Raw genomic sequence first — 26,496 nt, forward strand, 5'->3', positions numbered from 1 at the left:
GTGTTTGGGCAAGATTATAGAGTGTGTAATTAGAAAATAGTCTTCTCTAACCTAATATAGGAGCAAAACGTCTACATGGACTGCAGAAATGCAAAACAATAGCTAAAATAAAACATAGGAGGTCTTTGGATTAGAAAACAATAATGGTTTAAAATTCCTTTTAAGTAAAAATGGGGAATCAAATTATGAAGTACAAAAGTAAGATCAAGTACATATAGAACACTAAAAAAAATATCAGAGTGAACAGTCATCACTATTAACTGCTCTCAGTTGTTTTCAATTCAAGAGCAACAAAGGAATACTTGTATTTGAACAAAGTGATACTTTGTCTAGTTCAATGTCTTGTTTCTGACAAAGATTAAAATATTTCCAAGAATGATGCAGTACTCTGAAATAAGGCAATTCATGCTATAATATGCAAAAATATGTCTATAGCTCAATTTCTTCCTAGTCTAATTCATAGCACAAGCTATAAATAATGAAAACATTATCTATCTTATTTATTATAGCTATAAAAACATAATAGCTAATATTATGATACTCATATAAATGTAAAGTCACATCCCTTTGTCTTACATGGTGCTATAGGATTTCATAGGTTTCTGCAGTCTATTGTACTTTGTACTGCATAAATATACTTTTTTTTAAAAAAAACCCCATATTTCTATTTAATTGATTTTCTCTAATTATTGGTTAATGAAGCCACCAAAGGCTTTGTGTTACAATTCTTTTGAAAGTTTTATCACTTTCAGGATGTCTCCTCTTCAAAGAAGTAGTCAAATATAGTACTCTGCGGTCAATTTCCTTGTATGGAAATGTATCTATTCACCTGTCCATTTCCTATCCTGCGACTACACTGTGTCTCTCAAAATTCGTCTTTAAATGAGGTTTGTCTATTCAATATATGTGTATATCTTTAAACTATATAATGATTTTCACATTTTTAGAATTAATCTCTATTTCTTTTTACTACTGCTGAGTTTTGTTTGATTTTCTTACTGTCATTAAATTCTAGCAGATATTTTCATAAAGCTGCCCATCATAATGTTCCTGACTGGCTACAGTTCTCTTCAAAACTACCAAACTGTATTTTGGATGTTTATCTTTCTTTTATAATCATTGAATTCATATCCCCTCCATTCCCTGGCTCCCAACACTGTTTTCTGGACTTCACATTTATTTGCCATAACCTTATCTCAATTACACTGAATAATTTTGTATATTAGATTCAACATACCGTTCCTCTGTTCTGTTACATCACTACAAGATGTATTATATAGTAGTAATGTCATCTTGATAACTGTTATGCACAAATTTAATTTTAAGCATATATCCAAGTCCTTTCAGGACTAGGGTCCCACATTACTCATGCTTGAGTTATAATGCATATGAAATATTCATTCCCATGCTTAATTTGCTTTGCATCAGAATGTAGGCTAGTTCTTTTGCTTTAGTTCTCCAAGGTTCTCTGGATGTTGTCATTCATCAGTTGGTTACTTAATTTTTTCAGGTCTATCCTGAAGAATTTATCATAGATTTTTGAAAACTAAAAGAATTATAACAACTGGTTCTATTTGTGACTAATTTTCTGATACTGAAATAAAATTGGAAAGATTACAATGCAAAAACATACAGAAAATACAATATTCGCAAAACCAAGCAAACAGCACACCTGCTTTCTACTGTTCATACCATAAAGGAATTGCTGATATTAACGACATCTTTAATTTCTCATTAATATTCTCTGACTTGGCTCTTAAATTTCCTCAGAATCACAATGTATGCCATATGCTTTTATTTACTTATTGCAACTAAACGGAAGACTTTGTTCCAACACTATCTCTTTTGGCACCATATCTTGCGACAGTGCTGCTTCAATGTTGATTCTGAGCAGGAGCTCTCAGACTGGTATCTCTACACAGTGTCCTGCAGTGAATGCTAAGTATTTTTTTTAAGTATTTTCAACACAATTCATTATTCCACAATAGTATATCGACATTTCCTGGTTTTCTCATGAGTTGACATTTCCAGATAGTATAATTATTTATCACTGATGTCTTGATGCAGAATTCTCCCTTCTCTTTACCAGATTTATTTTGGCATAGTCTCATTTTCTTTCTACTTAAACTATCTTCCTTGGATTTCTATTCTTTTTGAAGATGCAGCTTGGTTTGTGAGTGTCTTGTATACAAACAATTATTTTTCATGTATCTCCCTTTATACTTGCTGATGTGCCTTTGTTTTCTCTGCATAAAACTTGTCCCACTGATGTAAATGTATGTTTTCCATTGATTTGCATGAGCCTAAGATCCCAAACTATCTTATGTTAAATGATGTAGCATGTTTTTCTCTAATAAGTCATAGAAAGGAGAAAAATATTTTAAGGGAGTGTGTGATCTGCTAAGATGAAGCTCTGGGTCTTGAAATAATTTTTTCATTCATACAATTTCCTTTACCATAAATTTAATTTCTCTTGGTCAGTTGTCTAAATGAAAGTTTCAGAACTTGTTAGAAACTTCAAAAAGCACTATAAAATGTCATACATATGACTGACTGTTTCTGGCCATATCATGGATGTAGAAGTTTTGTCTACAGAAGGTGCATGGACTTGGTTTTTTGTAAAAAATTTTTAGTGTGACAAAAGTAACTATTTCCAATAGTTATGTTTCAAGCATTTCATTGCATTTAATGTGTGATACCTCATAAACATTCAGAAGTGAACCTGTCATTCTCAGTTATTCAATGTTTCTTTCTGTATATGTTCTACTCTTCACAGATAAAAGTTAAATAGTGGAAAAATTATTTTTAGAGCATAAAACCAGAGAAGGCTGAGAAAGAGCTGTTTACAAATATGATGCTAGAGAAAGAAGCAAACATCTAGCTTGTGTGAGCAGATTTTTTAAAAATATATATATTTAGGCAATAGTGAAAATTAACTTAGAAAACATGAGATCATGGCTCAAATTTTGGAGCTATTTTATAATGACTAGATTAAGTTTTGCTACTGACTTACTGAAATTAGTCAAGTTTTGTTTGGATCAAAAAATCAAGCCATTTATGTTTAATACTTCCTGACTTTCTTGTCTGTAAAGAGTTTTGGGAGTTTTCAAACAGCCAGAAGAAGGTCAATCAAATTAAATGCTTAGAAAGCTCAAGAATAAGCAGAACTCTTTCCAAGTTTCTAACACTTTACAGGTTTTGATTTTCTTCGTGAGTAGTGAGTATGAGATAAATGGACCTAGAGGTAAACGACCAGACATTTTGAACAGAGACGTCATCTGCATATACAGTAAAACTACTTAGGGCTATTTTGGTCTACGACAACCTTCTTTTGATGAGCATAGTGCAGTGATCACACAATCAGTTCAATTCAAAGCTTTTTTAAAAAACAACTCCTCTTCACCAAGATTATCCTCATGAGAGAGCTAGTTATTAGAAAGATGTATAAAGATGAAATTGCAAAATGAGACTACTGAGGGCAAAAATCTAATGTAAAATGATTACATATCCTATTTACAGGCAGGAACTCAATAAAATTTTACATCTTCCATAAATATAAAAACACTGATATAATCTCTCAGGCAAGTTATTAGATCAGTATCTCCAACAAACGGAGTAAGAATTCCAAGTGTGGCATCAGTAGTGGAGATGCTCCAAATGCTGGAGAGCAAAGTGACTATTTTATGATCAGATCATTAGAGAGCTCTTGAGCTTATTTAACTGGGTAAAGTTAGATAGCAAGCAAACATTCTCATTGCCAAATTAGACAGATCTTCATGTGTTAGTAGCAAAATAATTAGCAAAATAATAGCATGAATGTTTTTTTCACTCACAGTAGTTCCAAAATTCTTTACCCTAGATTTTAGGCTGGCATATGACCTAGACCACTCTGTATTTGTTCATGCTTCATTTCAACTCTAACAACTCATAGAATGGAGTAAAAGAGTTTTAGGGGCTGTCTGATCTGTCAGGATGAAGTTCTGGGTCTTTATTAACTGTTTGAGCTATTAATTTCTTCATCTCAAATCAAACATTAAATAACTTTTTATATTAATATCTCCTTTTTCTCTTCACTATTTTACTAGTTTTTGGTTCCCCCCCCCCGCCGCCATCTGGTCACTTTGTCAATTCTGGAAATCTATTCCCAAATTTACCTTGAAAATGTTTAGCCATTCCTATCTTGTTAATTTTCTAGTCTTTATAAATTTTCCTTTGCTAATTTTCCTAAGGCTAAACGTATCACTTTCCCTCTCAAAGCAGCTCCATTTAGGCACAGTATTCCTCTCAAATTAAATAATACATAGAGATATTTCATTCACTTTATTTCCAATTACTATTTAAAAATTATTACTAATTTTATTAGTAATTAGAATTATCAGCAACTATTAATGTTTAAACTTCCATTTTGTGTTTGACACTGAAGTTAGAAACTGAGATACTACTGATTTTTGCCTTTACACTTAAAGACTATGAAAATTGGAAAAACACCATTTCAAAGTAATGAATAATTCATCTTTCTGGAAAATTCACATTTTCAGCGTATTGTTCCTCTAACAGATTCTGATGATGTATTCTGAAAGATGTCAAACTGTAAGTTACCATTTTAGCTAAGACTGTAAAAGATGTATCAAAGCTAGAAAACTTTTTAATCCAAGTTTCCAGAGAAATGATCAAGCTCAAATCACTGTGCTGTAATGTTTTAGAAAATAAAGGCTCTCTTTTCTCCATTCTCTAGAGGAGAATTGGTGACAAAGCCTTCTGTCATGCATCCTTCCATTTGTAGCTGTACTCTTTGAAAGCCAATTGTTACTGTATTTATACACATTTTCTCCATAAAATGACAAACCATTACATAGTTGTATGCTACTCAGGGCTGATGTCATGCAAGACATTCTAAGGCAGACACTGTGCTCCCTGACAACTTCATCTGAATCTCGCAGAGTACTTACTTACTTAGATAAATCATTCTTCTCCCACAACAATATATATGCTTTCTTATCATTTCAAGGAAATAAGATCATGTCTTGAGTCTTCTACAACAAGCTTGCTATTTCTTAAGAAATATTTCAATGATCATCTTTATTAATTTTAGGAATATTATCTTCGTGCAATCTAGAAATCAAATTCTACATTCCTGCTAGTACCACACCCCCACATACCTTGCAGTCTTTATTCCTTCTGCTTAGGATAGGACTAGAGATCCTAGCTTTCTGTCCTGGCATCTGAAGAAATGAACTCTTTATAAAAATATAATAACCAGATGGCTCTTGTAATGTATGATCAGTAGCTGGTCCCGTGCCTATTTTTGTTGTACTGCTAGTTCTGAGGTTCCAGTCAAAATCATCGTTTTCATCCTGCATCCATCCACAAAGATCAAACTCAAAATTGCAACGCCCAACAGATGTACCTGAAATATATTTGCACACACATGAAAAGAGATTCTTTTTCAACAAGTTAATTAGGTATGTATACTACAATCTAGTACTCAAATTGATAAAATGAAAAATAATCCTTCAATAGAAAAAATAATATGCATGTATCTTATTAAACAGAACATTTTTTTATATTCTAGGATATAATCATAGGATAGGATAAAACTGTATATTTATGAGGTAGGTCTCTGCTCTTACTACACTCAACAGAGACTTCAGTATAAAAGTAGCCAATTATGCTCTTTAGGGTCTTACAGGCAGAGGTCAATTGATGCCCTCCATAGGGCATCCAAGACATCTACAGAAAACTAGCTTCTTTTCGGAGGAACATGGAAAAGCCAGGTGAAAACAATAGCAAATGTTACTGGGAATAGAAGCCCATCCAAATGAATGTATTGAGCACCAGAAAGACATAGGCTCCATATAGACACATATAGGTGAAACACAAATGCAGGTGTCCTATCTTTGAGCTGAATCACACCCATAGTTACTGTATTTTTGCATGTTTCCAGAAGAATTCACAAATGTATTTTCTATGCAAACATAGTTGATTACCCTCATTTCTTCTTAAATTGTATTTAATGTGTGGAAAAAGAGAAAGCTGTCATAATTTTGGTTGATTTTTATATGAAATTACATGGATGCTCTTTACCAATTTTCCAATCTCGAATGTCAAAACAGCCAGCACGGAGAGTCAACTGTCCACATACATTAAGTCAACTGCATCACTCCAGAAGTTTAAACTGCGTATATTTTTTCCTCTATGCATCTATAACTTCATTATAATGATTACTAAGTAAGACTAAACTTGCTGAAATAAGCTGGAATCTCAGTAGAGCCTTCAAGAGACTTTCAACTGCGCTCTGAGTATTCTTACTATTATTGCTGGAAAGGAAAGTGCTTTGAAGATAAATTTGGAAACTTTATGGATTATTTGGTCTGACAGGATAAGAAATGACAAAAGCTCTCTCATAAAACGTAAACAGAATCTAAGCCTCTTCTGGGGTCTGATAAAGTTCAGCCACTTAAAAGTAGCTTTATTTAATTGGCAGTTGGTTGGAAGCCTCAGTAATGAGGCCAAGGAGCTAAAATCTATGGAGTCTACACAGGGACCAAAACCGTACAGACAGCTACCTCTAAAATTTCAGACTGAAATCAGATGAAAGGTTTCTTCCTTGTGAAGGTCATAAGGTTGAAAAAGAAGCTAGAAACTTTTTCTTAAAAAATATGGACTATTTAGCAAAAATAGCTTCACTATCTTTTACCTTTTTCTGCAAATGTGATGTCATCTGAAATAACGACTAAGAAACCCCAGACCTGATATGCTAAATGATATGATTATCTTTTATTCAAAATATAGATTGTAGTTTACCTCAACTGAATGTAACTGCCCATAAAATTTGTCACTCCTAATTTTTTGTTGTGTGGTCATGTAGTTACTTAGAATTTCATTAAATAAATTCATTCCAGTTACTTAGAAGTTCCATCTCAAGTCAATAAAATTCATGCATGCAACTGACCATTTTATTTTAAAAACATGTTTTCAAGAATCAAGACCTTAAGTGATGAGCACTGAATAACCCTTCTGATGCTACATATATATTGCATGTTACCTAATCTAAATTTAGATGTCCTTGTGGGATCTCTATAGTTAACAAAGAAAAATAGCCATATCTATGGGACAATTTACCTAATCTAACTCAAACAATCGATTTTAAATTACATGAACTTCGGCCTGGAAGTGAGTCACTCCACTGATGAAAAAGAGAATTTAGGCAGCCTGCTTAGAAGCTCAAGTTACAGCAGATGACTGCACTTGCATTTTAAATCTTTGGTAGTAGACACTTCTGTGAAGAACGGTGAACTCTTAGTAATGAAGTACAAAAGCAAAGCTAATCCTTTTGTCTGTGGAGCAGTGACAGAAGGCTGCTGAATTAGTCTACTGGATGAGAGCTTAATAATTTAAGAAAAACACTTAACAGTAGGTATATGAATCATACTATACTGATCACAAAAGATCTAATGAATCTTTGTAATAAATGAAGTAATTAAATACAGCAAAATTTAAACTATTTCAAGTCATATTATTCCCAATAGCTACGCTTATATGAACAAGAATTTCAGACCTGTAGGAGCAGATCTGTAGAGCAAACCACCTGATGCTGAGGATCTGATGGCATTTAGAGGGACAGTGGAAGAAAGAGGACTGAAGTAGTACGACTAATCCTATGGGCTAAATGACCACTAGTGGTTAGAATACATTTGATGCCCCCCTGGAGCTCATCTTTCAATCTATTTTCTAATGAAAGGAGCCTAGTTCATATGCTTAAACACGCTCCACAATGCAAACCAAATCCTAACAAATAGGAATAACAGATATTTGATTCAGAAGTACACTGATGAGTTAAACCAAATATTAACCAAGCTCAAACAAAACCAAATATCTACCAAGTATAGCCACCCGCACTAGCACTAATCCATATTTCAGACTGGAAAAACACTACTGCCCACAGCCTTTTTCACAAAATTTAGTTTACTAGATTGCATGAAATACCAATTCTACCTCAAGGAGGCACACCCAACTCAGTATAAACAGAGCTGCCTCAGAGACCCTCCTCTGATACAGTGATAACCTCAAGCAGCATAAGGCAAACCACAGCAGTTTCTGAACAAGGCTAAAGGAGTGCTACCACACATTACTTCTCCAGCACTGTTGTGGTTTATTTCACACTCATATACTTTTAGTAAGAAAATAGTACTAGTGACATTATACTTAAAGAAAACCTGAGCACGGAACACTCATTCAGTATCAAATGGAATAATTTCTAAACATTTGACAAATCAATGTATCTGTTAAAATGTGTACTTGACTTATTTTACAGCACTGACATCATGCAACTAGCTAAAATGAGCCCTCTACAAAGCAAAGAAAACCAAGGCACAGATCTCTCAATAGTAATTTAACAGCTTTATGAGGCATACTTTATACCTCAGCAGCACTGTCTTTGTCTAGACATTGCAAATTAGACTTGGTGAGTATCCTCATCTGATATACTCCTATTAGCATTCTGGAGTTTCAGGAATATTACAGAGATTTGGGACTAGTTTCTTTCAGCATTTTCATTAACTAATATACAATGACTCTTCGTGCACGTAGCAAACAACATCTACAGTTAGAGCTAGCGATACAGAAAGGCTTACTGCTAAAAGATGCTACAGAGAGAAGTTGTTGGTTTGTGTGGCGGGGTTTTGGTAGCAGGGAAGGGGTGGCTCCTGTAAGAAGCTGCTAGAAGCTTCCCCAGCTCCGAGTCAGACCTGCCTCTGGCCAAGGCCAAGGCAATTAGCAACAGTGAGAGTGCCTCTGTGATAACATATTCAAGAGGGGGAAAAAAAATAAACCTGCTGGGAAGCCTGCAATGCAGAGAAGAGGGAGGTGTGGACTTATATTAGAGAAGTTCCTGGAGGACTGCCTTCTGTGTGAGGAGTCCTCCCCCTGAGCAGAAAGAAGCAGCAGAGACAATGTGTGATGAACTGACCACAGCCCCCATTCCTGGTCCCCTTGTGCTGCTGGGGTGGAGAAGGCAGAGAAATTGGGACCAAAGTTGAGCTGGGGAAGAAGGGATGGGTGAGGGGAAGGTGTTTTTAAGATTTGGTTTTATTTCTCATTATCCTGCCATGATTTAATTGGTAACAAATTAAATTGATTTTTCCCCCAAGTCGAGTCTGTTCTGCCCGTGACCATAACTGGTGAGAAATCCCTCCCTGCCCTTTTCTTGACCCACGAGCCTTTTGTTATATTTCCTTCTCCCCATCCCAGCATGAGGGTAGGAGTGAGCGAGCAGCTGCATGGTTCTTAGTTGCCAGCTGGGCCTAAACCACAACAAGGTATCTTGAAGCTGCACAGTTTTCATGTTTTTCAAACACAATTTCCATGCTTGGCCAAAACTGCCCATTTCTTGTTTCCTATGCTTTGATCTGTCATGCTTTGCCATCCTAAAGCCTTCCTCAGGCTTCTGAGTTTGAGGTTTTCAAGCTACCATTCTATGGTTCAGCAGTGAGGAAACAACTCTTCTCTGATGGCTGCAAGGAATGAAAAAGAACTTCACAAAGAGTGAAAATATGTGCTTCCTATCATTATGTTCTCTTTAGAGGCAGCTTGCCTCATGAAAAAGCTGTGAAAATAGAACTAGTATTTTTCTGTTAGGTATATTTTCAATAAGTGCTATATTATGTACTTCAATTTTATTAAATATATAAGGCAGAGGCAGCACCAATAAAAGAAATCCTAAATAATCGGAACATAGTGGAGATTTAAAGCAACATATCTATTTCAAAACTGAAAAATCAAAGAAGAAAATCAAAAATTAGTCTAATTCCTGACACTGTTATTGAAAATGCTCCTGAATAATGTACTCCCAGATGTGACAAAGGAAGTCATAATTGATCACCAAACATTTTTCAGCCCAATTAGATATTATGAAATGGGATTAATTTTTTATCTGAGTCAAAATCCCTGTTGATATAGAAGTTTCACCCCAGTAACAACCTCTGTGCTCTTAAGGCTCCATAATACTTGATTATAAATCTTTCTGTTAAACTACAGTCAGGAAAGGTCTTAACTTTTTTTTCCAAGATTTTTTTACCTTTTTTTTAAAAAAACCCCAAAACTTAAAAATACTAAGTAAAAAACCATTTTAAAAGAAGGCATTTTTTCTTGTGTTACTGTTTCAATTCATCTCTTTTCCAATGGGGAATCAGGATGAAATACTTATTTTAGGGTGTTGCAAAACTAAATCCCATCAGCCTATTTGAATCATCTTGCCCCTAATGCTTCGGTCTTCCCTTGGCTGATAGTGTTTTGTGGAAATACAGACAATCTGGAAAACTAAAAAAAGTCACAGGTAAACAGCTTTGAAATATTTCAGAAAATAAAACCAAAATACGAGAACATTTTGCAACAGAGTAATTCCAACTTCATATACTCCTCGTTTTTAGTTGCAGATCTGAATTGGTCCCCATGTGGCTTAGTGGCATGCTATTCCTGGTTTGGAAATGACTGAGAAGTTTAATAGTATGAAAATAATTTGTGAAACACAATCCCTTTATTGTGTACCTTGGCTTCATAGGATACCAGCATGTCTTTGCTTCATAGAATTGTATTCATTGAGAATTTGATAAACTGTATTCCTATTCTCAATAAAAGTGAGGCAACTGTTCATATGATACCAAACAATGCAGTTTTGATCGTGTAGGTGTTTCCCACAATTGTACTAGAAAAAAGAAAACGTTAGTACTACATATTGTGATCCATTTCTCCAGAGGAGAACCCATTTGATATGAAACATTGTTCTTTTAATCCAACACTACAGATGCTGTTTCTTGATAACACTTGTAAAACCAAAATTGTACAGCATTCAGATTAAAATGATTTGCTGAGAGACCTGACAATCCCTGAAATATCAAAGGAGGTAGGTCCCTCATATCCCAAAGGTATCACACTTGAAGTATTTTTTTTCAGCCTTAATACATTCTTTTCATATGGAAAGCAGGAGAATTTTATTCTGCTTTTAAAGACACATGCTTTCTGAGTTATTTTATGAAATTCCCTAACAGCTCTTCTTATTTTCTATCATACGATTTCAAATTAAATAACATGAATTCAAAATCCTTAAAAGCCAAGGAATAGAATTAAATTATTACCTTCTTGTTTCCTTTCTTAGCTGATGAGCTGCCAAATATATTCAAGGAATAACAGTTCACAACAGTTATTTACGATAAATATATTTTAAAAACTTACTGCAAATAATAGGATTCTCATCTGAGTTATCTGCACAGTCATTTACAAAATCACACAGATTATCTTTTGGGATGCAGTACTTGTTGGCACATGTGAATTCCTCTGATGTGCAAGGTCTGCCTGAGATGAGCAAAGGGGAACAATCTTCAAAGGTTATATCATCCACTGCCACATCTCCCATGTAACTGACACCACGTTTTGCCCTGAAAACAATCTAATAAAAATTACAGAGCTATTACAGTAGAACACTATTAAGATTTATAAAAGCTTATATATGCAACATGAATGGAACAGAGACTATGATTGTCCTTGCAAATCTTGAAATACGTAGTGGTCAATTTTTACTGTCATAGCACAGTCCTATGAAAGTTTGTACTAATGCTTGTACAGATCTGTCACTATAGTTATTGAAGGACCATCTTCCAACATTAACCAAGTACACACAAAAAACAGGAAAGAAAATGGGCAACGCAAACCGATACTAGTCCCCACTTCCCCTGAATTAATAACAAGAGTTCCACCTACTTCTGCAAAAGCAATCCAAAACAGAAGTAACAGGGAATGTAGCACATTTTAAATATGGCCATCTGTGGTTTTTTTTTTATAAGGATACAACTAAGTATGGCATACCCATGCATCTCTGACAGGCTTAGGAATCAGCTCGTATTTCAAATAGAACATAATGCTCAAGACTCTTTCTTCATAAACCAGATGTAGTACTGCTACACACTAAGAAGGAGGAAGTGGAATAGTTTAACCTGAACTGGATTCGAGGGTAGAAGGGATTCTCTGTCTTAAAAATGGATAATAGTCTGAGATTGAAGGGGAGTAAGAAATTTCCAAAAACTTGCGTCCAGCTCAGATAACAGATCAGACAGCCAAAAAGATGATTTTTGCTATTCAGGGGAGATACCGTATGTGTATGGGGCAAAAAGGAAATGAGGAGATGAAGAATATGTAAAAGTACCTAAGATGAAGATAATATAAAAGCACCTAAAGCCAGTTGTCTAGAGAGAACATAATTAAGAATACATACCTGAAAATTTGAACGATATCCTAAGAACACTTCTGCTCTGTTCCATTGAGGACCTTGGTTGCCACTTTGAGTCCACAGTTTAGAAATCTTGTTACCAGTTTTAGAGAGTACCTAAAAAGGAAATAATTCTAGGTCACAAAAAAATATTTCTGTGACCAACTCACTCTTTTTGTTCCTTAATTGTATACAAGAGTACAAGAGTATCTTATACAATTTATCTCTATACTACCATTAAACATAAAATCATCAAATCATAGAACTCTGGAGTTGGAAGGGACCCAAGGATCATGAAGTCCAACATCTTACTTCTCACAGAACTACTACAACTAAACCATATGACTAAGAGTGTCATCTAAATGCTCCTTGACCTTTCACAGGCTTGGTGCCATAACTACTTCCCTGGGAAGCCTGTTCCTGTGAATGACCACCTCTCAGTGAAGAACCTTTTCCTAATATTCGATCTGATGCAAAGGGATTGCCACTGGAAATTGACTATTCTAAGAAAAATAATGTTTTAAGATTTTCTGATCGCCTCATGAACATACTCAGTCCAGAGCCTTATCTAGACTAACTTATTCCATTAATTATCTGGAGTGAGTAGCCATGAATAAAAATTGCTCATTAATGGGTTGGTGCATTGGGTTTATGTGTCAAGGTTTAGGTGGTGATTATGCTACAAGGGTAGATTCTTTGGGAAGCTGCTAGAAGCTTCCCCTATGTCCAATAAGAGTCAGTGCCAGACAGCTCCAAGATGGACTCACCACTGGCCAAGGCCAAGCCCATCAGTGACAGTGGCAGCGCCTCTGTGATAACATACTTAAGAAAGGGGAAAAACAAAGCTGCGCAAGGGCAATTTCAGCTGGAGCGAGGAGTGAGAATATGTGAGAGAAACAACTCTGCAGACACCAAAGTCAGTGAAGAAGGAGGGGGAGGAGGTGTTCTAGGCACTGTGGCAGAGATTCCACTGCAGTGCATGGTGAAGACCATGGTGAGGCAGGCTGTTCCCCTGCAGCCCATGGAGGTTAATGGTGGAAAAGAGATCCACCTGCAGCCCGTGGAGGACCCCACACCAGAGCAGGTGGACCCATGGAGAGAGAAGCCGTGCTAGGGAAGGTTTGCTCAGGACTTGTGACCCCGAGGGGAACCCATACTGTAGCAGTTCATGAAGAACTGTAGCCCATGGGAAGGACTCGCATTGGAGAAGTTCATGGAGAATCATCTCCCATGGGACAGATCCCATGCTGGAGCTGGGAAAGAGTGTGAGTAGTCCTCCCTCTGAGGAGAAAGGAGCAGCAGAGACAACGTGTGATGAACTGACTGTAACTCCCATTCACTGTCCTCCTGAGCCACTCAGGGGGAGGAGGGAGAGAACTGAGGAGTAAAGTTAAGCCTGGGAATAAGGGAGGGGTGGGGGGAATGTGGTTTAAGTCTTAGTTTTTCTTTCTCATTATCCTATTCTGATATGATTGGTAATAAATTAAACTCTTTTCCCAACTCGAGTCTGTTTTACCCGTGACGGTAATTGCTGATTGATCTCCCTGTCCTTATGTCCACCCACGAGCCTTTCGCTGTATTTTCTCTGCTCTGTCCAGCTGAGGAGGGGGAGTGATAAAGCAGCTTTGCTGGGCATCTGGCATCCAGTCACGGTCAACCCACCACAGTCGAGACGCATTCATAAAACATGGAAACAGCACTAACAACAAGAGTTACTGAAAAATATATTAGTTTTTTCCTCTACACATAAAAACTTGCTCGTTCCTTTTAAAGATCAAATTTAATCTATTTGGCCAATTAAGGACTTGTAAATACCCTTACCCCTGTGAATAGTCACTGAACTGGGGAAAGCTGACACTTTTCGACATGAGCACAGTCTCAAATATGCTTTGCTCCAACCACTTGGGCATCCAAATTTAACTGAGCTGACGGTAACGACAAGATGGGTGTTTGATGAAGTGTGTCAAGCTGTGTCTCCAGCCAGTAATCACATAGCTAGATATCAGTTCACCAATTGTCTGAACCACTTCTGCATTCAAGGATTTATTGCTACTCTGTGTAATCTGCTTAGAGCAGACCAAACATTTTTCATCTTAATGAAAAAAAAGTTGTGTTTTTTTTAATTTATGCAGTCCAATGAGTGGATATGACATTGCAGAAAAGGTAAGTTCTGCCAAGCAAATAGCAGATCCTCACACTGAAGAGCTTTCATTCCGGAGGAATAAAAGGAACAGATGTAATGTATTGTATCGAATAGAAAAACAAAGTGACACCTGTCTTTATAGACAAGAAGAACTGCCCACAGAAGACATGAATTTTAAGGGGAAAAAAAATAAATTAGAGACAAATAGGGATCACATATATTATTTGAGAGAATAAAAGATGCTGAATAAGAAAGGGTTTTTCTTACATTCACATATAACTATATATTTATATGAATAAAGATATAAATGCGTGTGACTGTGTAGACCCATACAGGTGTTTTTACATACATTGTAAATTTCCCACTGAATTATAAATCAGAAATCCATATATTCTGTCGTATCACGCTAAAGGCTATAATTTTAGAGTTAAATATGCCCATAAATTTATGCGCTATCAAAATCCAAGGCTTCCCTGGGTTTTAATACACTTTGAAGCCCTATGAGCTTTGATTACATGGCAAGTTAGTGAAAAATCACATCTAATAGTTTGGTAGAGTTACCCATGCCAAGTCAGAGGGTGGAAACTAGAAAAAAATGGTTCCAACAAATATTCAAACCAAGATTGCATGGTACAGCGACAGCTGATCAATGATTAGGAAAGTCATAGAAACACAAGATGACAGCGATTTATGCAAAGAGCAGGAAAGACTTTGACATGTCTTACTTGACATTTGACAGCATGAATGCAAACTTACATGTAAAAATTGCAACTTTTAAGTTAAATAAAAATGTGGTAGTCTAAGAAGAAGAGATGGATAAAAAGCCTTTAGCGATTTTAAGCACAGAAAAGATTCACATGAGTCTAATACTTAGAACCTTTAAAAGAAAATAATGAGAAATTAGCTAAGAATTTTATACTCTGAGTTATTCCTACATTGATTTTTAACTGCTTAATTAACCATTTGAAACCAGGTAATTATTTACGCTGTTTAAAATGCAAAGATTTTGTGGTTTCCCTTTGGTACATCTTAAAATCAATTCAGCTAGGGGGGAGGGGGGTGGAAATCAGTTATGAAATAGAGACAAGTTGTAGTCATTTGTGTTGAAACTGAGAAAAAACAAAATCTGTATAGATTGGCCTTCTGTGGTGGTAGTAGTGGACATGGCTCTATAAAATTTGCTGTTAATACCTGCAAAATGCTCTTTGGAACTGATTCCAACTAATGTGGGTTCCTACACTCTAAAGAAGCCCTGGACTCTGGACTAAATGAAAAGAAGTCTCAAAGCAAATTAATACGTCCCAAGTCTTAAAACTGAGGACAAACCATCTTTACAGCCTGATTTCCCATTAGTTCTGACGAATTAAAATTTGACTACTTGCCAAGCAGCCTAGCAAGATCTTTGCTCACTTAGGAGAAATTCAGTGATATCTTAAAAAAAAATGTTTAAGAAAAAAAACACAAAACATGCTTCCTCTGAACATCTAGCAAGTCACAGGCATGGGGTGAAGGACACCGCATCTTAGATTTCAGTTCTAATGTCAACATACATTTTAATTTCAACTTCAAAACAGTTGAATTCTATCAGCTTTGCATTATAATTGTTTTTTGTTATCCAGAGTAACCAAGCTAGGGAGAATTTATTTGTACAATTGAATTCACACACATTGACCACACTCAATTTAATAATGAATGCACAGGTGAGTGGGTAACTTATCCTGAGGGTTTTTTTTCAAAACATTTCTGATGCTGTAGTTATTGTGTCACACTCACGGGAAATCTCAATAGAGTTACTCAGATGTGTGGCAAAAAAAAAAAAATTGTTGAGAACAACATTGCTGTTTCATTCATTCACTTTGCAGTGACTCATTTGATCTACAAGCTGCTGAACGAGTTACATTTCCTTTAAAGATGTACTTTTATTTTAACTGGAATGAAGAAAAGGTTATGGTAAGAAAGTTTGTCACAGTTATGACCTAGAAATATTTCAATGCTGCTTACGTTAATATAATTAACCTCTGAAAGTTATATGTTAAACTTTCTGAGGAATAAGCTGCTTCAACAAAGCTTTACAGCAAATTTTAATACAATTACTTCTTTTTTTCATGCTCCCATATTCAGCCAAAGACCTTGATGTCCAAATACCTACTGATGCTTTTCGGTGTCAAACGGTATTGTGCCATACAAGACTTTTTCTGGTATGGAAGTTCCAACCATGGTATGTTTGTAAAGGTCATAATTTTTGATTGTTGTAGAAAGTTACATTTTCCCCAGCTTACTCTAGCTAATGCTTCCTTCAGATCACAACATATTGAGAGCAGTGGAGTGTTAGTAACTGTTCGTTTTCATTTATTAGCAGCCTAGGTTTTAACAAAACTAAATGACCATGCATGAACTTTCTCACAGCAATTTCAGGCATTAAAAAACTCAGACAACCCAAAACAAAGAACATCTCCATACCTCCAGAGAACCTATTGTTGAACCATTCATGTGGTTCCAGAATATGATCTTTCATTTGGGCCCTGTAAGGGAGATGACTGGAGTAGCAATGTCAGCTGTGTGACCAAATTCTCCATTCGAGCTGTCTGTGAACAGATACCAGCCTTCCTCAGTACACCTGCTCAGAGAGAAAGATTGTTCTTTATTAAAACAAAACATTTAATCATAATTAAGTTCTAGTTAAAGTTAAAATGCTAATATTTCCTTATACAGATATAGTGTCTTCTATCTCGGTATCTGGATGCCTTTTAGTTTGTCATGGTGCAGCCGGAATCCCAAAAAGCCCTTGAAAGGGCAGCTAGTATTTTTATATCAGAGATTGGCGAAACAAAATACAGAGCTGAAGTCAGCTGTTACCCACAGGGTCATATACGTGAGAGCTAGAGGCTCTCCAGGTTTCACTTCCTGCCCTCTTTCCTCAGGGAAATCAGGGGGTTTGATCATGGCTTGAAGTCAAGTAAATCTAAAATACTGGGTGAAATCCTTCTGAGCTTCTGGGAAAGATGAAGCTGGCTTTACAGTAACATCAGACTCTGAGTGTACAGAGGCACTAGAAGTGCAGTATTAGTGTTTTGAGTATCCCAGATTTGGCTCCTAGAAAGCTTGCTTTTCAAAATAAAAAGCAGCTGTTGACCAAAGATAAGATTCTGTTCTCTTCAGTGGAGCTGCTACATGCTCAGTACTTCTCAAAAGAAAGAGCCTTTCCAACAAGGGCTTACAAACCTGTCAATGGGACTCATGTTTTTAAAAAAGTCCTAGTATTAAGCTTTCCTTGCTTTTCAGTTTCCCTGTTTGGACAAACTGAGCAACTGCAACCGTAGTTGCACCACTGCAACTACAAGAAGGTAGTGACCATGATCTGCAAGCAAGCACTGCCAAGAGAATCACAGGGTGCCCAGAGGGTGTTCACAGACTGAAAGTCCTGCTGAATGGGAAGAGTCAGGAATTTGACAGTGCAGATTCAGAAATTATTATTTTTTTCACCAGCTCTAAGTTTTTATACTTAGAGTAATTTAAAGGGCTCAAAGACTTTTTGTGTCAGTGGCAAAAACTCAGTTTGATGCAGTCTTTGCTGCAGTAGCTCTGCAGTATTAAATATTATAAAAGCTACTTTTTCGATAATCTAGTCAAGTTTCTTTGAAATCTTGTAAAGAAAATGGTTTCTTTAAAAATTATATAAATTTTTTTAAAAATATCTTCCCTCTTTATCTAGACACAATTTACCTCAGATTGCAATGTCTATATTGAACTCAACGTGTATGATCTGTGTGATAAAATAACCATGAATTTAACACATACAGGCTTATCATTGCAGTTACAACAAATCTAATAGGTTACATTCACTGTACAGAATGGTTTACACTCAATACTCACAAAATGCTTTAACATATATTAATCAAGGTCTGTCATGTACTCTGGAGGTCAAGGAGAGACTGAATTCCACCATGTATTCAGTCACTTTAGAAATAGCATGTTCTATCTACCACAGTATGTAACATAAAGTAGGGTAGAAACCGACAAATTTTATCTATGTACTCACACAGCAATTTCCTCTGAGGATCTGAAGTCCTTTGATTAATTCACTCATACTTGGAATCAAGTATGCAGTAACTTGTTTCTACTATGACCAGTGACAGATTGATAGACTGCAAACAGCCTGATCTTCCTTTAGCCCGGGGCAAAGGACTTCATAGTGTATCTCCTTATCCTTCCTATAACCTGTGGTTGATCTTAAAGCTATATTTAAAGGCAAATAATCTTCCATCTCGTTCTCTTTCTTGATATTTAAGACTGTAAAACTATTACTTCATAGGAAAATTAAAACCTAGTAATAGCCATTGACACAAAACAGCCTTCAAAAATCCTTGCAAATCAGTGACTGGTTCATTGCCTGTTATGCAGAGTACTGCTTCTGCCTCCCCTGGTGTCACGTCAGAAAAAAAAAAAAAAGGATTAAGACAGCAACTGCTATAGCCATGGGAAACTACAGAAAATATTTTGTTAGATGAAAATAGGAGACGATTCTGGTAGTTATAAAACATTTTGGTACAGAAATCCCAGGCTGTTTCCTTCAGCACGGTTAAGTGTAATTCTAACACTTCCATGGGTCAGAAGTGGAGGGAGCACTTTCACCAGTTTATCAGCCACAGTTCAATCCTGTACCCATGACACACCTTTTAGACCTTTTCCAAAGCCTTATTTAGAACGTAAGAATGAAAGAACAGTTGTATTTGTAGATATTAGCAAGGATTTTTATGTAAAATATCTGCAAATGTCAAAAGGCACAGAAGTGAATTATTCTCATCATTTCTCTTTAGCTAAGAAAGGTGATTTTCAGCTTGAAACTGTTCATATATTTGCTTGATTTATAGTGAAGAACTAAAAGATCTCATAAAATGAAGGAACTTACGCAGGAAAAGATAACATTGTGCAAATAATTTCTTACATGTTAATTGGAGAAGATGTAGTATGTGATTCATAATTGAAAAAATAAAAAAATTTATTTAAAAAATCAGTAGTGTGTGGGATGGGTTGTCTATGCATGTAGTTTTAGATAGAAATCAAATACATGCAGGAAAGTAGCAGTATGATCAGAGTTAACATTTCTAATGTCTCTCATAAAAAAGAATTAGCCACTCAGCAGTATTATAATCTTCCTCTCTTATAAAGGAAGTGCCCCATAGTTCATAGTAAAAGTTTCTGTTTCTAAGCCACATACAAGTAGATGTATTTTTGAAGGAGGAACAGCATGTTTTAAAAATACATCTTAAAATACAGGGCAGAACTTCATTTGGTGTAGGTCAGACAAGTTACAGATGAAATCACTGGGGACTGCTGATAAAGCCAACAGGGACCAAAGCCTGTTTGGTGGGATTCTAGAGGGAAGAGTAACGATCTGGGGAAATCTCTGTCTTCTCCACAATCTTGTTTTTTCTTTTCATTCAGAAGCAGATGAGAGAAGTGTCTCTCAAGTTTTTATTTTATAACTGTATCCTGGCAATTCAGATATATTTATAATTACTGCATGCATTTACATCATCCTTAAGACAGTGGCATAAATATTTGGAAGTGAACTATTACAGAAAATAAGCATGAAATACAGTAAATTGTATGCAAGCCTTAGGTAAAAATACTCCCAAAATAAAAAGCAATAGAGCATTTTTGTGCAAACAGCTTCTCCTAATAAACTTCATGTACTGTAAGTGATAATTGAAAACTTTGAAAACTACTTAGTTCCAGATGTTTCAAGCAAGTCTGCATTTGGCATATTCATTTATTTCACTCCTTTCTGCTATAGAAAACATTTCAAATTGGTTTCTTTTTTTCCTTGGCACTGAGTATTCTACCAGAGTCTTGCCTGGAGATACAAGAATAACCAGTTCTCTTAAAGTTTGCAAAAATATTTAAAAATTCAGAATTTGCTCTGCTACTGGGAACTCATGCCTTCAGTGGTCCAAGAGTGCATTTAGAATGAGAGCTGTAAGAAGCAGAACGATAAATAGCTCTGAAAAGCAACAGCACTTACAGCCCTCATACTTCCAAGCGTATCAGTGTTACATCCAGGCCTCTCAGTGAGATTAGTTTGAAACAGTGGTAGGGTACAATCAGTACTATGATGAAATTCAAACATCTATCTCTTAGTTGGTGTGTTCTGTCAGATATGTCTTTGTACTGAATGGAGACCAAAATCACATCTCTGCCTAGATGCTACTGGTCCCATAGTGCATCCTAAGAATGCAGGTGTCATTGCAATTTTTTTTTCAGTGTTTGCTATACTGTTACATTTAAAAATAGTAAACCACATGAAAGTCCCCTGTATAATCCACTCTACAGACTGCTAGCCATTAAACATGGTGGCAATATGTAGTTTCAAGAATATTCAGGATGTGTGGGAAAGTAAGGGGAAATGGAAGGAGCAGAAGGGAGTAGACAAGGGTGTGTAGAGCATCCTTATTCACCTTCATGCTTATCATGGACATTTTTGCACTTAGGACTCCAAGACTGATATACTTGTGACCTATCCATGTTATTGTTTAAAAGGAAAGTTTTCTTCTAGTGTCTGTAGCTGACATTAACTTGCATCATGTTTGCTCACAGACCAAAACAGTCTGTCTTGAATTCTTTAAGCTATCTGATATAGTAACCTGCGTGGAATTTACAGGAAAATGAACATTCTACAGTTTGAAGAAAGTAATAAGAAATCATTCTGTTTGCATATAGTTTACATGCTATAGTTTATCCTTCTATAGATACATCTTTTGTAGCAGAGCCAGTTAACATACATGCAATCATCTGTTCAGTTTGTTGAGCTGTGTGTCTTTAAAAGTAAAATATTTTTCAGCTGGCCTACATGTATTTTAAAACAGTAATACACAGTCACAAAGTATTCCAAAACTTTCCATAAACCTAAATTATCAGTCTAATAATATTCTTTTTCAAATGAGACCTCAAGAAGTCAAAGGTAACAAGTGTAAAACAAGATATTATTCAATATGTGTAAGAGTGAATAAATCTGGCTTTCAATGTAGATCTTATGTAAGTGCCAAAATTCAGCAGAATACACATAAGCTTCCCTTCAAGTAGCTGCAAGATCTCTGGCTCATTTGGAAAATTATCCCATGGAAAACCTCTTAGTTGGCAGTTACAGTATGTGTCATTAAAATCTTGATATTTACCCTCGGAAAATAATTAATTTTAGCTCTGTACTGTAAGCGTTCACTATATAGAGACATTCCTGTGCCAGTGCAATAATCCTAATTAATTTCAGAGGGAAATTCACAACATTTTAATGGATATAAAAAATTCAACATAAGCTACTGAGCTACATTTCCATACTTGACTTTGTTAACAACTAATATTTCAATTGTCTTTTAAAATATAGTTAGTGAAAAATGAGCATACATAAAAGAATCTTCATTGTATTTTCCCTTTCAAAGCATTTGGAAGAACACCTGGAACTGAATATACTAAATAGAAATTAGTACTGGGGGAAAGATCAGGTGTGTTAAAAAAAGTTGGAGGCCTATCCAAAAAATCAGGCCCAGCTTAAATCTGCTGGTGTTATCAAGTAAAGTCTCATGCTGTGAATTACTCATTTCACAGAAGTAATTGTCTATTGCTCTAAGGTCTGAAAGTGGATCAAAAATTAATCAGTTGAACTTTCCTGTACAGAAAATTCAAGCTCTGATTTACTTAGTTGTTGGACATGTCTCAAAGTGTTAATTCAACTATGTATCTTCTACAAATTGTTTGAGAATCCCTGATTAAGCACTCAGATGGACTTAAAATACCATTTACTCTTTATTTTTCATTTAGAGTGAAAACTAAATCTGGTTAGAAAACCAACAACTCCATTTCATTGAAGAGTTCTGATTTCCTTCCAAAGTTCAGCTATAATGATAAATACCAACAAACAAACAAAAAAGGCAAAACAGAGAAGGAAATTTCAGTTTCTTTAGAGAGATAAGCATCTCGATGATTAACACACCATACTAAAATTTGAAATTCAAAGAACAGCAGCTCCCGTATTTCTTTCTATTTTTCCTGGATATATATGTCCACAAACAGTTTGCAGCACCTATATAGAAAATCAGAGCTCTATAGACATGTTGGGCCTATTACGTATTTAAAGCATTTTTCTCCAGCTCTCAAACTCCATCTTTCCAGGATCTGCCAGGTCAATGACCTGCTATTAGTCCAGATGGGTTTCTGTACAGAGAGAAACCCCAAACTAGTGGTAAAAGAAACACTAGGGCACTAAATGACATCCAAAAGAAGCACTCTCTTGTCCAAAGGGAAAGAATTGTAGGATATTAGTCACATCAGGAAAATGTGGGCCATCAAAAGTCAAGTTGATGGTTTGAAATGGACCAGGCAGTGGCTTCAGCTTGCGTTTATCACATCCTATGCACCCTTTATCAGGGTAGTGGGGCGGGAGAGATCAGTCTATTCCCTTTCCTCCAAGACCATAGGTAAACCAGCTGACAAAACTTTTGCCAAAGTTATTTGCAGGAGAATTTTGATTAGATTAGCTAGGATTTCCTAGTTCAAAAACATTTCATTGAAAGATTTCTAAGAAAAAATTTTAGATTATTGTTTCATTAGCTAAGAGGGAGTTAAATTCTCCCCTTTTCTTCTTCCTAACAATCATGTTTATCAGAAAAAAAATATATTGTTGTCATTCTTTTCTTGTTCTATGTCAGCAGAATATACTATTGGTATTTTAATGCCTTATATATTTGACACAAGATGGTTGTAAACTGTGATACTTTGACCTTTCCATCACACTAGCTTCATTTTATTGTTGATTTCTATTACTTCTTGTTTGTAATGTCAGAAGCCAGATGATATGTAAGTTCTGGTAAAAAAATTAAGTACTTATAAAAATAAAAGTCTATATTTAAAATCTTTAAAAAGATGATAACCTTTCATATTTTCTATAATTGGCAACAAATGTTGCAATAGAAACATAAAGCATCCAAAAGTTATTATTATTACAGTATTCCTAAGGAAACAGGCAAAGATACAAGGAAGGCTTAATCTTTATCTTCGTATGTGTCCATATAGAGTCCAATGTAACTTCAATTTGTTAACCATAAAACGGAAAAAACGAGTACACATTGTGCCTATAGCACTGTTTACTTAAAATTTGGCTTTAAGGTAGGAAACTGCTGAAAGATAGGTAGAAGCAATACAAAAATATAAAAGAAAGTATTATAGAAATACACAGAAAGAGTAAGCCTTCTCTAAAAAAAATAGTAAACCCTAACAGTTCCCTCAACACTACATCTGCCTGTAGAAATCACGAAAAGAAGCTAAAAGGTTTCAGAAATGCAAGAGACCTTAATATTCAAGCACTCATTCAAGAAGAAATTTATCACCTCCTTTATACTCTGGGTAACAGCTACTCGATGCACTCCCCATTATGTGCATTATTTCAGCCAGGAGACAACACATGATGTAGGAAGGAGAAGGTAGTCTGTGGACAGTGGCCAACATTTTACTCAAGATGTGTAATGACCATGAACCTGCAAGAAATGTGGCAGAGCACACTTCTCCAGGAAGCATGAGAAGTCTTATGAGGAGAAAGAAGGAGAATGAGAAAAAATTACTTTGTTTCTTTAGTATCTCTATTTGCTAGATATTCAGTGTCATACCAGAAATAGTTTGACTACTTCTCATTCTGTAGGTAATATAGGATAGCCTATTATACATCATAACGTATGAACAGATCTTTTATAGCCCCTGTCTTGCAGTGACTTACACATAACATATTCATTGGCTTCAATAGGGTTCTTTCCTGCGTATAAAGGATTGCAGCTGAGAGGATGTTAATGCAGAAAAAGAATCTATATGCAAAATTAAAATGTCATAAAATGTGTAACTTGCAGTAATCTTAAAGGACAATAAGGACTCCAATAACTTAATTAATTCTACTACGTATCAGAGAAAGATTTTCTCTACTGAACACTTCTAACCACTTAACTATTGAAAGGTTTTAAATAGTGAATAACTCAAATCTGTATTTAACAAATAGAGAGAAATTTTAAAAAAAGGAAAGGCTTTTCTTCAATTAAATTTATGCATTTCTGTAAACATTCTAAAACAATAAAAATTAATTGAAAGCAAACAGTGTTCAGGAACTCAGATCTTCACTTACAGCAGTATGTGATAAATTTAATTTCAAACAGTGGTAATTCCGAAAAGAGTAAGTTCTTTTACCAGGACTTTAAACATTTTTTTTATCTAGTAACCTCCCACCTCCATTAACATTTAACATTAATAACACATAATAAACTCAGAATCAAAAAAGTAATATGATTGTCATGCTGTAACAAAGTAGATGTAAATTTTTTGGAAGACTGCTTTCTGAAAGGGTATAATAGAGCTATTTCCTATTGCAGAAGCCACTCTCTAGTTGTGTTTGCAGACAACTGTCTGTAAATTGCTGAATGCCAACAGACCTAGTTCTTTACACAGTGCTGGACACAAATTTTTCTATCTCAAACATCTAAACTTTGGCACACAAATGCAGAATTGAGCTTCGACAGTTAGTTCAAACTGAGCAGAAACAAAGGTGCTTAACACACCAAAGCACTAGCCACATACTGAGAAATGTAATTGGACACTAAGATTAAAGAGGTGCCCCAAAGAAAGTAACCATAAGTGTGAGAAAGAATTCTTGCACTAAATCAAAGTGTGGTTTTTATCATTAGATTCTAAGAGTCAAAACTCCAAAGAAACTTGCTATCTTTGTCCATGATACAAGCTTACCACATAAAGATTTGAGTATGACTTCTTTGGTGTCTTTAGTGTTTAGTTTTTAATCAACATATTGCTTCAGGAGATACTAATGTGTATTATCTATATTACTGTGACAGCTGCGTGCACTTCCAGATTATTGTTCCACACACATTCATCTGAACTTTGCCAATAACGATGTAAGCAGACACTAACAAATGGATTATGACAAAGTCAAAAGATAATATTAACCTGAAGTCTTATAACACTCCAGACTTTATTCCTGAAAGTGGCTTATTTCTTTTAAGCGCTGGTAGAGTCACCTGCTATTCAAAGTTGAATTTACGTTCCCAGTCCTAAAAGGACAAGAAGAGAGCGGAGAAACCTCATGCACAATGTTGCAGTTCTCAGACTGTACTGCAAACACATGTAACGTTCACTTTTTTTACAGGGTGTAACGAGGAAATAGATATTCTCAGAAAGCGCTTTTAGAGTTGAGGGGGATGAAAATATGTGAATCAATAATTCTCTAAATATATAAAAGTTAAATCATTTTTGTTGTTTATCGTTACCTTATTTCTCTAAATGCCCTCAAGTCTTTATTCTGATGAAACTTACACCTGTTCAACTCAAGAATTACAAGAATTGAATGTATAGAAGCACAACACCCATTAGAGCCTGTGACAGATAGGCACACTGTAACACGCTAAACTCCTCTTTAAACGGCTGAAGTATCCCCTTCCTTTCATTTTCCATTGTCTTTAAAAGTACTATAAGCATTCTCTTAGAGAAAGCTGTGGAGCCTAGGAGGCTTAATGCTATGTATTTAGCTTCACTGTGAATAAAGTTCTTAGGTAAGATCAATGGATATACACATGCATTTGTCTAAAGTAAATAATGCTATTGAGAATAGATCTATGGAGTGTAAAAGCAACACATAAAGCTCATAGTCTCCACTTCTATATAAGCGTTACTAACTATAGTACTCTCAGGTATCATTTGTACTCTCTGTGTCTAAAAGGCTCATTTAAATACATTGTCTTTATATTGACAGAATCACAGAATGTTAGGGATTGGAAGGGACCTCAAAGGATCATCTAGTCTAATCCCCCTGCCTGAGCAGGACCGCCTAGATCAGATTCATGTCTTCAAGCAATTCCTGCTTAAAGAATAGCAGTCAGCACAGCCTAAACAGAATAAGATAGCAAGTCCAAAATAAATACATGATAGTGAAATATGTCAAACTCTTCAGACACCCATCCATATAAAATGAGAAACACAGAATTGGTGTATTAAGCATTTTTTGTGGTGTATTGCAAGGAGGCTTGGTTTGTGCCTTCAGGAAGGTGTTTTG

General features: G+C 35.5%; 1 protein-coding gene across 1 annotated transcript in view; it reads right to left on the bottom strand.

Annotated features, from left to right (window-relative positions):
• MALRD1 (MAM and LDL receptor class A domain containing 1) overlaps window positions 1-26,496 on the bottom strand; it is a 272,026-nt gene that overhangs the window by 153,221 nt on the left and 92,309 nt on the right. Inside the window, 4 exon segments of the mRNA XM_086614885.1 lie at window positions 5,160-5,407; window positions 11,230-11,443; window positions 12,266-12,376; window positions 16,863-17,019. Coding sequence (XP_086471011.1) covers window positions 5,160-5,407; window positions 11,230-11,443; window positions 12,266-12,376; window positions 16,863-17,019 — 730 coding nt within the window.

Source organism: Tauraco erythrolophus, chromosome 7 (assembly GCF_009769465.1).
Source record: "Tauraco erythrolophus isolate bTauEry1 chromosome 7, bTauEry1.pri, whole genome shotgun sequence".
Lineage (NCBI taxonomy): Eukaryota > Metazoa > Chordata > Aves > Musophagiformes > Musophagidae > Tauraco > Tauraco erythrolophus.